The following is a 14,685-nucleotide window of genomic DNA, read 5'->3' as shown; positions in this document are numbered from 1 at the left end:
ACTGATCCTGTGAGTTCACCCATTTCTTCTGAGCTGTCCATTTTATTGGTGCATAGCTGTTCACAGTAATCTCCTCTGATCACTTGTATCTCTAGGGTGTCAGTTGTAACTTCTCCTTTCTCATTTTTGATTTTATTTATTTGAGTCCTCTCTCTTTTTCTTGATGAATCTGGATAAAGGTTTATCAATTTTGTTTATCATTTCAAAACCCAACTCAGCGCTTCACTGATTCTTTTTCTGTCTTCTGGGCGGTCTCTTCTCATTGATTTCCACTCTCTGATTGTTCCGAGTTCTTTCCTTCCAGTAATCCTAGGCTCTCTTTGCTCTTCTTTCTCTAGTCCTGTAAGCATGAGGCTACGCTGGCTGTTCGAGGCTGTTCTCGTTTCCTGAGCCAGACCTGTGTCGCTGTGACTGCATTGATTGTGGATTGCTGCGCTTCCATTTTTATTTGTCTCCAGACATTGCTTTTATTTCCTTCCTATGTCTTCTGTGATACATTGGTTGTTTTGGACCATATTGTTCAGACTTTATATGTTTGTTGATTTTGCAGTATTTTTTTAATTGATTTCTAGTCTCATAATGTTGTATCCAGAAAAGATGTTTGATATGATTTCAATCTCCTTAAAATTATTGATACTTCTTTTGGAGAATGCTCCGTACGCACTTGAAAACAATGTGTATCCTGCTGCTTTTGGATAAAATATATACGTATGCATCTGTAAATGTATGTGTAAGTGATGATTTTCCCAGTAGTCCTGTATGGATGTGAGAGTTGAACCGTAAAGAAGGCTGAGCACCAAAGGACTGGTGCTTTTGAACTGTGGTGTTGGAGAAGACTCTTGAGAGTCCTTTGGACTGCAAGGAGATCCAACCAGTCCATCCTAAAGGAGATCAGTCCTGGGTGTTCATTGGAAGGACTGATGCTGAGGCTGAAACTCCAATACTTTGACCACCTGATGTGAAGAGCTGACTCATTAGAAAAGACACTGATGCTGGGAAAGCTTGAGGGCAGAAGGAGAAGGGGACGACAGGGGATGAGACGGTTGGATGGCATCACCGACTCAACTGGACATGGGTTTGAGCAGGCTCTGAGTGATAGTGAGGGACAGGGAAGCCTGGTGTGCTGCCATCCATGAGGTCACAAAGAGTCAGACATGACTGAGCGACTGGACAGCAACATGCGTGCATGCATCTGTTAAGTCTATCTGCTTTAACGGGTAGTTTAAGGCCAGTGTTTCCTCACTGATTTTCTGTCTAGATGATCCATCCCTTTGACATGTTAGGTGTTCAAGTCTTCACTATCCCTGTGTCACTGTCGATCAATTTCTCCCTTCATGGTTAATATTTACTTTATGTGTTTAGGTGCCTGTATGTTGGGTGCATGGAGAAGGCAGTGGCACCCCACTCTAGAACTCTTGCCTGGAAAATCCCATGGACGGAGGAGCCTGGAGCAGCAGCAGCAGCACGTTGGGTGCAAACACATTCACAATTGTTATAACTTCTTCCTGGATTGGCCCCTTCATCGTGCAATATAGTTTTTTATGTCTTGCTGCTGCTGCTGCTGCTAAGTCGCTTCAGTCGTGTCCGACTCTGTGCGACCCCATAGACGGCAGCCCACCAGGCTCTGCCATCCCTGGGATTCTCCAGGTAAGAATATTGGAGTGGGTTGCCATTTCCTTCTCCAATGCATGGAAGTGAAAAGTGAAAGTGAAGTCGCTCAGTCGCCGTCCGACTCCTAGCGACCCCGTGGACCGCAGCCCCCCAGGCTCCTCCGTCCGTGGGATTCCCCAGGCGAGAGACTGGAGTGGGCGCCACTGCCTTCTCCGTGTCTTGCTGCAGTTTTTGTTCTAGGGTCTATTTTGTCTGATATTAGGCTTCCTTTCATTTCTGTCTGCACGGCACACCTTTCCCCATCCCCTCACCTTCAGTCTGTGTGTGTCTTTATAGTGTGAGCGAACACCGGGCAGGCAGCACACGTGGGTCTTACTTTTCCACCCGTCCAGCCGCTCTGTGTCTGGAGCATTTAGTTCACTGACATTTACAGTGATTATTGACAGGTATGTGCTTATTGCCATCTTGTTAGTTGTTTTCCATAGCTTTCACAGTTCTTTTTGCTTCTTCTTTTGCTTCCTTCCCTTGTGACCTCATGACTGTTTAATGTCCTGTTTGAATCCCTTTCTCTTCTTTGTGTGTCTGTTACAGGCTTTTGATTTGTGGTTATCATGAGGTTCATATATAACAACTTATAGAAATACGTGAGTACTTAATTTGATGACCTCAAGTTCAAATGCATTCTAACAACCCTACATTATTACCCCACACACGTTTAGTTTGCTGATGTCGCATTTTACACCTTAACCACTTCTTGTGGACATAGATGATTGTAATGCTTTTGTCTTTAAACCTCCTGCTAGACTTACAAGCAGGTGCTCTAAGACTTTTGCTCCATGTTTGCCTTCACCAGTGAGATCTTTTTTCTTTCATAGTTTTTATGGAGAAGTCCCTCTAACATTTCTTGTAAGGCCAGTTTAGCGGTGCTGAAATCTTTTGGCTTTTGTTCATCTGTAAAGCTTTTTCTCTCCCCTTCAAATCTGAGCGATGGCCTTGCCGGTTAGAGTAGTCTTGGTTGTAGGTTCCCTTTCATCGCTTAGTATATATAGCACCACTTCTTTCTGGCGAAGTTTCTGCTGAAAGGTCAGCTAATGGTCTTATGGGCATTTCCTTGTAGGTGACTAGCTGGTTCCCTCCTGCAGCTTCTAAGATTCCACCTTTATCTCTAGTCTGGCCGCTCTAACTGGCGTGCTGGTGCCGGCCTCTTTGAGTTTGGCCACTTTAACTGTGGCGTGTCGGTGCCTCTGTGAGTTGTCTTTGTTCAGGACTCTCTGTGCTTCCTGGACCTGGCTGTTCTTTTCCTTTCCCATGTCAGGGATGTTTTCAGCAACTGTTTCTTCAAAGGAGTCATCTGCTCCTTTTCCCATCTTTTCTCATTCTGGGACCTTTGTATGTGATGTTGTTATAGAAGTCTCTTAAACTGGCCTCATTTTTCACTCTTTTTTTCCTTTCTCTGTTCAGCTCCGATGATTTCACCACTCCATCTTCCAGATCACAGACCCCTTCCTCTGCACAATCTAACCTACTGTTGATTCCTTCTGGTGTTGGTGGTTTTCCTCAGCAACTGTTTTCTTCAGCTCTGTTTGGTTCCTCTTTCATTATCTCTCTGCTGAAAACGTCACTGTGTTTATCCTTCTTCTGCGTCCATGAGCATCTTTCTGAGCGTAGCCGTGAACACCTCAGTAGGTAGACGGCTGATCCTTACTTTTAGTTCTTTCCCTAAGGGTCTCTGCATCCTGCTTTTGCCCAACTCTCTGTGTTCGTCTCTATGTGTTGGGCTATTTGGTTACTCTTCCCAGTCTTGGATGAGAGGCCTTAGGTGAGAGATGTCCTTGGGGGCCGTCGGCATGCTCCTCTCCGGTCCCCAGAGCTCCATGCTGCAGGAGGGCCCCTCTGTGGGCCGCATGGACCCTTCTGTCGTGGGGGGCTGACTGCAGGAGACCCCCTGAAGGGCAGGGCAGGCCTCCTGAGCAGTGAGCCATGTGGCCCCAGCATGGAGTGTGGCAGCGGCCGGCCCACTGACAGCCAGGGCCAGCCCCCCACGTGCTGACCTGGGGGCACCCAGGACGGACCAAGAGCAGCCGCCTGTGGGGCCGGGGGGAGCCCCCAGGGCTGGCACTGGCCCCTGGTGGCTGGGGCTGGACCCCGGACTTGCTGTGGGCAGAGCTGGGTCCCTAGGCACGTGGTGCCCAGCCAGTGGTGGGCGGGAGAGGACGTGTGCTGACAGCTCATGCTGGCTAAGCCACTGGCATCAGAGGCCAGGCGGAGGGCTCCGACGTGGTGCCGGCCAGCGCCGGTGCCCACTTGGCAGCACAAGCCTCCCATGGGGCTGCTGCCAGCGCCTGTGCCCCAGGGCTGTCCGCGGGGCCCCGCCTCCCCAGAGGCGCCCCAGGATCAGCAGGGGGTCTGACCCCAGCTCCTGCAGACTGCCACCCCACCCCAGGCCTCCCCAGCCTGGACAAGCAGAGTCTGTTTCCGCAGCCCCCCGGCTCTCTTGAAAGGAAGCCAGACATTCTGGGAGCTTGTCTTCCTGCTGCAGGAGCCCCAAGCTGAGCAGCTCGAAGTGGGGCTCAGACCAACCTGCTCTTTGGGGGAACCTCTGCGACTGTGAAATCCGTCCCACTGGTGAGTCGCCAGCCGCAGGGTGGGGGTCTCCATACACTGTGTCCCCACCGCTGCTGCCTGTCTGGCTGTGGGTCCCTGTTATGTCTTTAGTCCTGGGGCCCCCTTTCTGCTAGTTTTCTGGCCGTTCTCGTTGATGTCGCTCTGAGTGTCTGTGGGAGGAGGTGAGCTCAGGGTCCTCCTTCTCCACCACCTGGGCCCCCAGCACTGCTGGCTTCGGAGCTGTTACTGCCGCCTCCCACGGAGTTCACACGTGCGCAGCCTCCAGCCTCCTGCTGGGACATGGGGGCCCCAGGGCGCTGCCAGGTGGTCAGGAGGGGTGGGGTCCTCACAGTGCCGACCTAGCTCACCCCTGGGGGCTCAGAAGGGGGGTGAGTGAGGCCGCACGGAGCCCGTGAGTGAGTAGGGGTCTCCCCTGGGGGCTCGGAAGGGGCCGCCCCCAGGCCCAGGGGGGTGAGTGAGGCCGCACAGAGTCTGTGAGTAAGGAGGGGTCTCCCCTGGGGCCCAGGGCATCCTGCAGCTTCATCATCACAGTGGAGCCTGGCCCGGGCTGGGCTGCTCTTGCCCCCCAAATCTAGCCTGTCCCCCACCCTGTCCCCAGCGGGTCGGGATGGCCGCCCTCCCGGCCCTTGACCCTGCCAGCTCCACCCCCTGCCCTTCTCGCCTGCAAACGTCTCCCTGCTCCTCCATCACACCCCAGCAGGTGCAGGCTTGGGCTCGGGGCACGGGGTTAGTCACATGACCTGGCAAACCCCGATCCAGCAAGCCAGCAGCTCCAAAGACTTAAAGCTGTTTCTAATGGGTCTGCTGCCAGCCTGCAGCTTCTCCTTTAGTTTTCATAAGCCCCCTGTGCCTGAGCACCAAGGGCTGGTCTCCCGAGTGCTCTTAGACCCCAAAGCAGGCAGCGGGTCATTTCCCTCTCTTCTGGTTCCCGCGCCAGCACCCACTGCCCCTGCCCTGTGCCCTGGTCCCCAAATCACAGGGAACTCAGCCCCTGCTTGCTTCCACAGGAAGGTCTGCTGGCCTTGAGCCAGCCTCCCCTGGCTCCCGCCGTGCACCACGTGGGCCTGGGCTGGCCTTCCTCCAGGGCTCGTGGCCTTCAGATTCCCAGCTCCAGCTGCAGCGGCTCACAGCTGTGCCCACAGCCAGCCCTGTGTCCCAAGGGTCAGCCAGTGTCCAGGCCCCAGAGGTGGCTCTCTGGCGCTCACACCCACACACACACATGCAGCGTGCAACACACACAGGAGCTCCTTTGGCACCTCAGGCCGCCCGGGCACGGTGCTGAAACCCGACCCTGTACTCTGAGGCCGCTGGGGGCTCAGGGAGGCTCTTCTGCGCAGGGGCTCTGCTAGTCTCCACGCCCATGGCCTCAGTCCCACACGTGGCCCGGCCCTTGGCCTCGAGGAGCTGAGCACTTACACAGCTCTGCTGAGCTGACCCCTCACCCAGACACAGAGGCATGATCTGCCGGCCCGTAGGACCAGATGCACATCCTGTACCCACAGCTTCTAATAAAGGTCCCAGATTGTGCATCTCACCATCTTTTCACCAAACACAGATGCAGACTTCCTCTAAGCAAAGCCGCCTCTCCATCCTTTCAGACAAGAGCATCTGGCATGTGGGTCTGAGCCTGGGGTGAGGGTTTCCTTCTGGCCCCTCGAGAAACCCCATGACAAACAGCAGCAGGTTCAGCGGGGTCAGGGTCCTACTGGGGGGCGGATTCTCCCAGCCACGCCAACCACGGGAACCATACAACCCACACCACAAATGCCCGCTCAGGAAAAACACCTGTGCTTGAGACTGAATTCTCGGAATCAAGTCTAACCAGCTTAGGGGGTTTGAAAGCCCAAACGTGCCCTAGGAGTTGAGCTGTAGAGGCAGGCCACACTGGGCCCCTTCTTCTTGCCATGGTCAGAAGCCGTGTGGATGGAGGAGCAGAGAGCCATCGCTGGGTGGGTGGGCTTCATCCAGTGCTGCCCCCGACCTGCTCCTCCTCTGCTGGGAGGAAGCCTGGTTGGTCCTGCAGTTCCCACGGCCGGAGGTTTAAACAACAGCCAGTTCCAGATGAAAAGCCTCGCTTTCTGTCCCCCGAATCTTACCGTGATCTCAGTTCCTAATTATGCCAGGGACGCCTTTGGAATGACCTTACCCGGACTCAGCGGCGAGTCTCCCATGCGGCTTCTTTGGACCAGTGTCCACCTTGCGTCATGAAATGAGGGCCTTGATAGGAAGCGCGTGGTGCAGCAAGGCCAGCAGATGAGGCTGCGACTGCGTTGACAGTCTGCCCCTCACAGTCCCCAGAGGAGGGCGGCAGGGCAGGGGGAGCGTGGCTTCCGCGGCAAGGCCCGCGGGGGGCAGGCAGAGGGTGGGCAGGCCTGTGGGGTTTCAGGGGTCTCAGGGTGCAGGGCCGTCCCTGGCTGTCTGGCACCCCATCCTGGGTGAGGAGGGCAGGGGGAGCGTGGCTCAGAGCGTGGGTTCCCCCGAGGAGAGGGTGAGGGTCCTGGATTGCTCGGTGTGTATTGCAAAAGTTCACCAGGAGGCCCAGACCCAGCACCGGGGCGTCAGAACAAGGCGTGTAGGGGTGGGTGTGCAGGGCGGACATCAGGACGCTGGAGACACGGTGAGCACCGTGATGAGCTGGGAGGCACCACAGACTCTCAACAGAAGGTGATGTGTGCCATCCTGGAGGTGAAACTCAAGACCCAGATGTGGGCAGGACAGCTTTCCTTGAGGCCTCACCCATTGGCGGGTCCCGGGTCCTCGCAGGGCGTCCCTCTGCAGTCTGTGTCCTGACCTCCTCCCTGTAAGGACACTGGTCCTCCGGGTCAGGGCCCCTGGTGACCTCACCTAGCCTTAGTCACTTCCATCGTGCTCTGCCGTCCTGGGGTCAGACACACAGCTCAGCCCAGAGCAGCCACTCGGGGCTCAACCAGGGCGGCCACTGTGTGGGTACCACACACCCCCGGCCATCTCTGCCTCAAATCACCCACATGAGAAGCAGAGAAGAGTCGCTGTCACTTAAGTTGCCAAATGCCCAAAGGCCCCAAATGAGATTTACCATCAGCTGCTACTTCCCCTAATCCAGGAAACCGGTCCAGAAGGCGGCAAGGCCGCTGGTCTGAATGTGCTGTGAGCCGCTGACAGGCCGACCCCCAGGAAGGTGCAAGGGGGCGAGGGAAACATCTGGGGCGGAGCCGCCTTCTTATCGGAAAGGGGCCGGTTTCATGAGCTCTCAGACCAGCACCGCACAGCATGGCAGGTCTGCACATTCTGCTTTATCCAGATCATGAGCAGAAGCTACAGCACGAAGCGCCACAGAAGGGTAACCTATGACACCGATGTGCTGAAGACGTTTTGGGAGAAAAAAATCGAGCTTCACATGGAACAACTGCAAAAGGAGGACATGAGGATCCGCAGGAGCGCCCTGGACAGGTGAGCTCGGTGCCAGCAACCTGAGGGCACAGAGACACACGTGTACTGGGGCTGCCAGCCTTCAGGATGTAGGTCCACAGACCCCACCACCACCCGCTTCCCACCCCAGACTAGTGTTGCCTGAGGGGCAGGTAGGAACCACTGAGCACCAACCATGCCAACTCAGCTGCAGCATCACATCACTGTTCAGCAGTGGTAGAGAAGAACACCCCATCCCTCCCTCGCCCATCCCTCCATCACCCTTCCATCACCCCTTCCCTCCATCACCCCTTCCCTCCATCACCCATGCCTCCATCACCTTATCCCTCCATCACCCCATGCCTCCATCACCTTATCCCTCTATCACCCCATCCCTCCATCACCTTATCCCTCTATCACCCCATCCCTCCGTCACCCTTCCCTCCATCACTCCATCCTCCCATCACCCCATCCCTCCATCACCCTTCCCTCCATCACCCCTTCCCTCCGTCACCCCATCCCTCCATCACCCCATCCCTCCATCACCCCTTCCCTCCATCACCCCTTCCCTCCATCACCCTTCCCTCCATCACCCCATCCCTTCATTCCCAATCTCCTGAGAGCCCTGTAGGAAGTTGCCCTGCAGAGTTCATCTGACTTTATCTGTTTTCTGACATTTGCTCCTACTGGATGCAATCAATCAGCAAGTCCATCCTGCTCCTTGTCACACATGTACTTGACTTACAGACTCAAAGCCAACTCCACTTTCTTTCTGAATGGACTCAGGGGCCTGTGGGTGCTGAGGGGTGTGTCCTAGGTGACCCTGAGCAGTGGACAGTTAAGAGGGAATGTTAGCACATAATTTGCACCAAGACAAAGTCTCAGATGGCCAGAAACTTCCAAAGTGAGCCCAACCTTAGTCCCCAAATAGCACCAGCAGCTGCTGCCCTGTGAGCTAGGCTGGAAAGGTGGATTCTTGGCTACTGTGGAGGGCTCAGCCTTGGTACTGACCCGGCCAGTGGCCAGAGGTCTGGTTGCCATGCTGCACACCCCCATCCAGTGCTTCTGGCCACTCAGCACAGGTGTGCGGCTGCGGCGCCTCCTGTCCACACCGTGTGGCCCCCAGAGCTGGTCACCATCCTCACCTGGCCTCCTGGGGTGGAGGTCCTGGCACAGAACCTTCATCTGAAGGGCTCCTGGCCCAGGATCCCTGCTGGGTCTCCGTGGCCTCCTCCCTGTCCTTCATGTGCCATCAGGCCCAGGACATTCTGGGTCTCAGCCCATGAGGGAAGGTCCCAGAAGCAGGCTGCGGGTCAGCACTGCCTCGCTGGTCACTGAGGCCCTGGGCGGGGCTGACAGCCTCACCTGTCAGGGGAAACATGGTGATGTGGCCTCAGCCCGCCCCCAGCCCCGGCCCTGGGCGGCAGCAACTCCACCCTCCTCCCCAGGCAGTCAGGGCTGTCCCGGCCTATCCGCTGGCTTGGGGAAGGCGCCCTCCTCCCTGTGTGGGCACTTCCCACCAGTTTGCCCAGCAGCCCCGGAGGTGGGTCCAGGCCAGGCTGCCATCCCAGCCTGCTCCCTGCAACCCAAGCCCCGTGCTCACATGGGGCCCAAGGGCATGTTCAGTCTACGGGGGCCTGAGCTCTTGGCGGGCCTGTCAACCCCGGGTCACCACTGGGTATCGTGCTGTGGTCCCCACCACAGGCCCCTGTCCTGGGAAGCGGGCACCCGAGGGGCCGCCTGGGGCACTGGCTGGGGCAGGCCGACCAGGGCACTGCGTCCTGGCCTCTGGTCCTGCAGGGACAGGCCTGCCCCCGGCTGCGCTTTCCCCTCTGAGAGGAGCCCACAGGGCCCTTCCTGGCGGGCAAGTGGGGCCCTCGGAGATGGGGCGGGCACTGGGCCTTGAGCCTCGGGCAGCCCGGTGTGCCGGGTCCTCACTGAACCCAAACGGCTGCCCCCAGGCTCCGCGACGACTGGGCTCGGCAGCTGGAGAGGAGGAACCAGATGCTGCAGAGCTCCCAGGAGGCGCCCCCGCGGCCAGCCCCGCCGGGCACCCCCGCCCTGCGCTCCGGGGACCAGCCAAAGGCCTGAGCGCGCGCTCCCCGCGGCCTGCAAGCGCCGCCCTGGCGGCAGCCCAGCACCCCCCCCCACCCCGTGGTTTTGCGTCGCTAGCATGATGTAAGCGCCCAATAAAATCTCAGATGAGTGGATGTTTCGTGCTCATTTCTCTTCATATCTGTAAAATGCACACACACTAAAAGCGAACATGTAACCTCCAGTAAGTTAGAAAGAAATCGCCGGACTGTGGGGACTTGGGCAAATGTGAACACAAGTTAGTTCACCTTTGATCAAAATGTCTGCAAAAGCTCAGCCTAAGGACAGTCCCCAGCGTGAAGCTGTGTAAAGCCGTGTGCTCCCCAAGTCCCTTCAAAGTCCTCACTCACCACCGCGTCATCTCAGGAAGCGACGCAGCCTCTTCCTCACTTGAGTTTGGAGGCACAATCTCCAGAGGCCGCAGAGGCCGATAGGGCTGGGACTCAATGTTTCAGTGTCGCCCCTGCCTGTCCCCCCAGTGGGGGCTGTGACCTCCCCAGGCCCCCGGATGAGCAGGGGGCTTGAGCCCGCAGCAGAGGCCGGGCTGAGACAGGAGGACCGGGAGCCAACCAGAGGCCCGCCAGGGCTGCGTCCCCTCCACACGACCCTCAGTGGGAGCCTCCACGGCCCCTCACTGGCAGGACGGGACTCCTGGAAGGGGGCTGGGGCCCGGCTGTGCCGTCTCTGCAGATCGTGTGACGGGGAGGACAGATCTGACTCCACCTCAGGTCTTTAACCTTTGTGTTGGAGCGCCTTTGCTATGAGTTAGCAATGTTGGCTATGACTTGAAATACACAGGTCAGCCCAGTCTCAAGGCTCTGACCTTTTCAGGCATAATACTTTCTCATTCATACAGAGATAAAAAGTTGCAGAACAGAGGATAACATTTTCCCCTTGGAGGTTTACAGGAACATCGTGACCTGACCTACATGGGCAGCTGCAAGAACAAAGGAGTCCCATAGCAAGAAGTTCACCACAAGCAGCCAAACCCCCTCCGCTTTCAGTATGAAAGGATCCTGAAGTCTAAGTCGGCCGAGACACTCTTCGGGACTCTGGCCCGCCCTTGTCTCTGTCTGCTGGCTTTCTGAGTAAAGTTGCTGCTCTGCGCCACAGCTCATCTCCCCATTTACTGGGCTGCTGTGTAGTGAACAGTACAGCTTTGGACTCCATAACTCCAGCTGGGTTTGGGTTCTGTTTTGTTCTGACCCCCGATCCAGTTGACAAGGAGGGAGGGGTTGTGGGAGCTTCTCCAGAGACTTAGCCAAAGGAAAAAATGCCAACACAAATGGCCACGTGGCATCCACGGCATTTCCAGAGCTGTCCACAGTAGACTGGACCAGAAGCGAATATCCAGCAGAAAAGGTCCAGAACCTGACACAAACACGGGTGCTTGACTCGCCAAATGGCCCAGTGGAGGGGGCCCGGAGAAGGCCCACGCAACACCAACCTGCAAACACACCTTCCTGGGCCACCCTGCAAGCTGTCCATCAGAGCTCGTGACTCAGGCCATTCCACTGATGAGCACGCGGGGAATGTGGTGACTAACAGCCCTAAAAATAGCTGGAGAATAGAAGTCCGTCACTAAGACTCGAAAAGCCCCAAGCTGCTCCAGGGTAATTTCATCTGATGATGTGCTTAGAGCTCCACGCTGTCAACACGGATAAAGAGAGACGTCTGCTTGGACCGTCTGGGGGATGGGCGTGTTGGTCCTGAACCCCATCCTCAGGGCCCGCCACGCTGCAGTGACCCGCTGACCTTCCTCCTCGTGGCAGAAGCCAGGGTGGCATAGAGACAAGGCCCTTTACCAGCCGCAGCTTCTCCGTCACTGATCTTTGTCCGGGCAAAGCTGAGCTACCCCAGAGACCGGAGGGTGCTTCAGGCCGGGCGGGGACCGCGGGAGGGGGCGGGGACCGCGGGAGGGGGCGGGGACCGCGGGAGGGGGCGGGGACCGCGGGAGGGGGCGGGGACCGCGGGAGGGGGCGGGGACCGCGGGAGGGGGCGGGGACCGCGGGAGGGGGCGGGGACCGCGGGAGGGGGCGGGGACCGCGGGAGGGGGCGGGGACCGCGGGAGGGGGCGGGGACCGCGGGAGGGGGCGGGGCCCCACCTGGGCGCTCGGACCGAGCCCGAGCCCTGCTCTCGCCCTGCCGTTTTGCAATTTTCCAAGTGTGCAGAGCATATTTAGGGGCTGGATTTCAAACACCTACTCTTTTTTTTTCTGGAGGAGATTTTGAGACACACAGAAATGGGGGCAGAGCTTGGAGGAGACACACAGAGTCTCTTACGTCCACAAGCCCTCGCCCTCCCCCAGGACCTGGAGCGGCTGAGGAAGGCCATGCGGCCCAAGGGCTGGGGGTCCCCCAAATGCCTGGACTCCAGGGGCGGCCCGGAGTCGGAGTCGGGGCTCGTCTGCCGTCGTGTGGGGGCCGACGCCCGCTGCAGGGGGGTCTGTGTGGCTCCTGCCGCCCTCAGAGAGCTGGGCCCCTGCACCGGGTGGTCAGCTCTCTCCAAAGCAGTATGGCTGCTCGGCTCTGACTTATCCGTACACAGCGGGACGAGGCCCGCTAGCTAACTGAGCTTCGGTCTGCTAAACCATGGAAGGGTTTGCCGGATTCAACGATGTTGAGCAGAACCGCACACTGAATAGTCACTGTGGCCCGGCATCCATGGCTGCTCGTCCTCCAGAGCTGAGTCGGGTCGGGAGCTGAGGGACTGCCAGGCACAGCTCCGGGGCCCGGGCCTCCCTCCGCCGGGCTGGTCCTCGTCCCTGGGTTTGGTCCTCGTCCCTGGGCTCCTTGCCCGGCCTGGGGGGTACTCGGAACGTACCCCATTCTGGCAAGACCACAACCCTCAGCCCAGAAACCCCCTGATAACATGGTCATCTTCCTACCACTTCCTCTCAGTAGAACACGACAGGGTCTTGCTGCCACGTGAGTTACAAAGAAAACTTGTGCTTTTCAGAGCTGTTTGGACCCGGAAATGCAGGTGAGGGTTTGAGGGGCTGTCGACTTGGGAAAAGAAGCGCTCACACGGGGCCCTTTGCCTTTTAGATCCCTGAGTGGCACCCTGGGGGCTTCCTGAAGGAGGGTCTCCCGGATGGGGCGTTGATGCTGGGACCTGGCAAACCAAGAGCAGGGCCAGTTATAGGAGGAAGGCCTCCTAGAGGTGGCCAGTGTGTGCCGTGTCTCTCCTCAGCATTCATCTTTAAAAATAAGAGCATTTCCCAGGCTAGCCAAAATTAAGTTACTGTACTTAACAGAAAAGTATAAAGACTCTTGAACACCAGCTAATGCCAAGTCCCTTTTCAACTGTCCCCGGTTCCTACGAGAGCAGGTTTGTGTGATCAAGACTCACATCATATAGGTCCCCTCCCGCAGCTCTTGAGAAAATCAGTGCCTTGGGGACTGTCCCCTGGCCGACCGCCCTCACTGCTCTGCTCACCCGTCCTGTCTTATTCCTCAAAGACGGAAGCTCTCTCTAAGGGCGCAGAGGGCTTGAGCTAAACATGGGGGCTGGATGGCCTGCCACCAAAACCAGCACCTGGGCGCCCTCTGAGTGAGACTGAGTCTACACCCGCCAGCATCCAGGAGACGCACCCCCCCCCCCCAATGCCTGAAGCCCAGGCCCCCAGCAGTCACCCCTCTGAAGGTCTGATCACAAACCCCCACCTTGTCCCAGGGGTCACTTCCAGCAGCTGACACTGGGGACACGCTAATCTGTCACCCCTTCCATGCTCACTAGACAGCGTCCCTTTTTCAAGTGGGTCTTCCTCACGACTGGAGTGATTCACTTAGACTGACTCTAGTGGGAGCAGAAAGCAGGGAAGTGTCACATTGTCCCTTTGACATCAATAGTCAAAAGAAAGAGTCACCTTAACTTCTGCACTATATCCCTATGTCCCTTCTCCTGATTTCTCTCGCTTGCGCATCGCCACAGATCCGTAGGCTTATGTAAACTGGATGCAGTCAATCAACCCTGAGCAACACTTTTCCCGATCTGACCAGTGAGATCCTTTTCAGACCAGCTTCTTTTTGATGGAACTCCATTAATCTTTGAAATGTCCCTGGCTTTCTGGAACAACAAAAGGTCCTAAACTGGTATTCACCAGAGCTGCCCCAGAACAAAAAATGAATACGCAAATCGTGGTACATCCAACAGTAAAATAGTAGAAATAAAAAGGAGCAAACTGTTCATATGTGTATCAATGTGGGTGAACCTCGAAGACAGCAGGTGTGGTGGAAGGAGGCAGGGGTGTGACAAAGACGCGCCCATCCTGCAGGTGACATTGGTGACACCCCAGAAAGGGCACAGCCATTCCTGGCGGAAGTGGGACCTTGGTCCGCTCTGGGCAGGGAACCAGCGCCAAGAAGCCCGGGGGCCACGTGGGGTGGGGACACCCCGGGCCTGGTTTGGGTGGAGTTTACAGGACACACAGTCCTCAGCTGGGCCCTGGGGGCGCACGCTTTCTGAGCATGAATTTCATCCCAATAGAAAAGGCTTAGGGCAGGGAGACTGCCCGTCTGAAGGGACACGCTGCCCCCGGGAGGTGAGCACCGGGTCCCGGTGGGGGCAACGGACTTCTCCCACCCAGGGCTCTGGCGTCCCCGGTCTCGAGTGTTGTCCACTGGGCTCTGCCGTCCCTCTCCTCCCTGGGGGACCCTGACCCACGCCTGGGACAGCTGAGCGGTCCGTGGGCCCCTCCGCCCAGGCCGGAGGAGGGAGGCCGGCCTCTGACTGATGGGCTCCATCCAGCCACCCGAACCCACAGCAGCCGCTGACCCACGTGGCCCTCCCCCACCAGCAACCCCCTGGGACCCCAGCCCAGGGCGAGCCCTTGTGGGGCCCCCGTTCCTGGGAGGGAATGGGTCCCAAGGCCTTGGCAGCAGGCCCCAGGGGCAGACAGGGGGCCATCAGAGTGGGGTCCAGGGTGCTTGCCAGGCGGCCCTGGAAGGCAAGAGGTTGGCAGGACT

General features: G+C 57.5%; 1 protein-coding gene across 1 annotated transcript; it reads left to right on the top strand.

Annotated features, from left to right (window-relative positions):
• The first annotated feature begins 7,519 nt into the window (after positions 1-7,519).
• Positions 7,520-9,714, top strand: FAM240C (family with sequence similarity 240 member C). The gene is made up of 2 exons (XM_052638275.1): positions 7,520-7,665; positions 9,585-9,714. The coding sequence occupies exons 1-2, from the start codon at positions 7,520-7,522 to the stop codon at positions 9,712-9,714; spliced, it is 276 nt and encodes a 91-aa protein (XP_052494235.1).
• The last annotated feature ends 4,971 nt before the right edge of the window (positions 9,715-14,685 follow it).

This window comes from Budorcas taxicolor, chromosome 3 (assembly GCF_023091745.1).
Source record: "Budorcas taxicolor isolate Tak-1 chromosome 3, Takin1.1, whole genome shotgun sequence".
In the NCBI taxonomy this organism is placed as follows: Eukaryota; Metazoa; Chordata; class Mammalia; order Artiodactyla; family Bovidae; genus Budorcas; species Budorcas taxicolor.
This window is presented reverse-complemented; position numbering and strand designations above follow the sequence as displayed.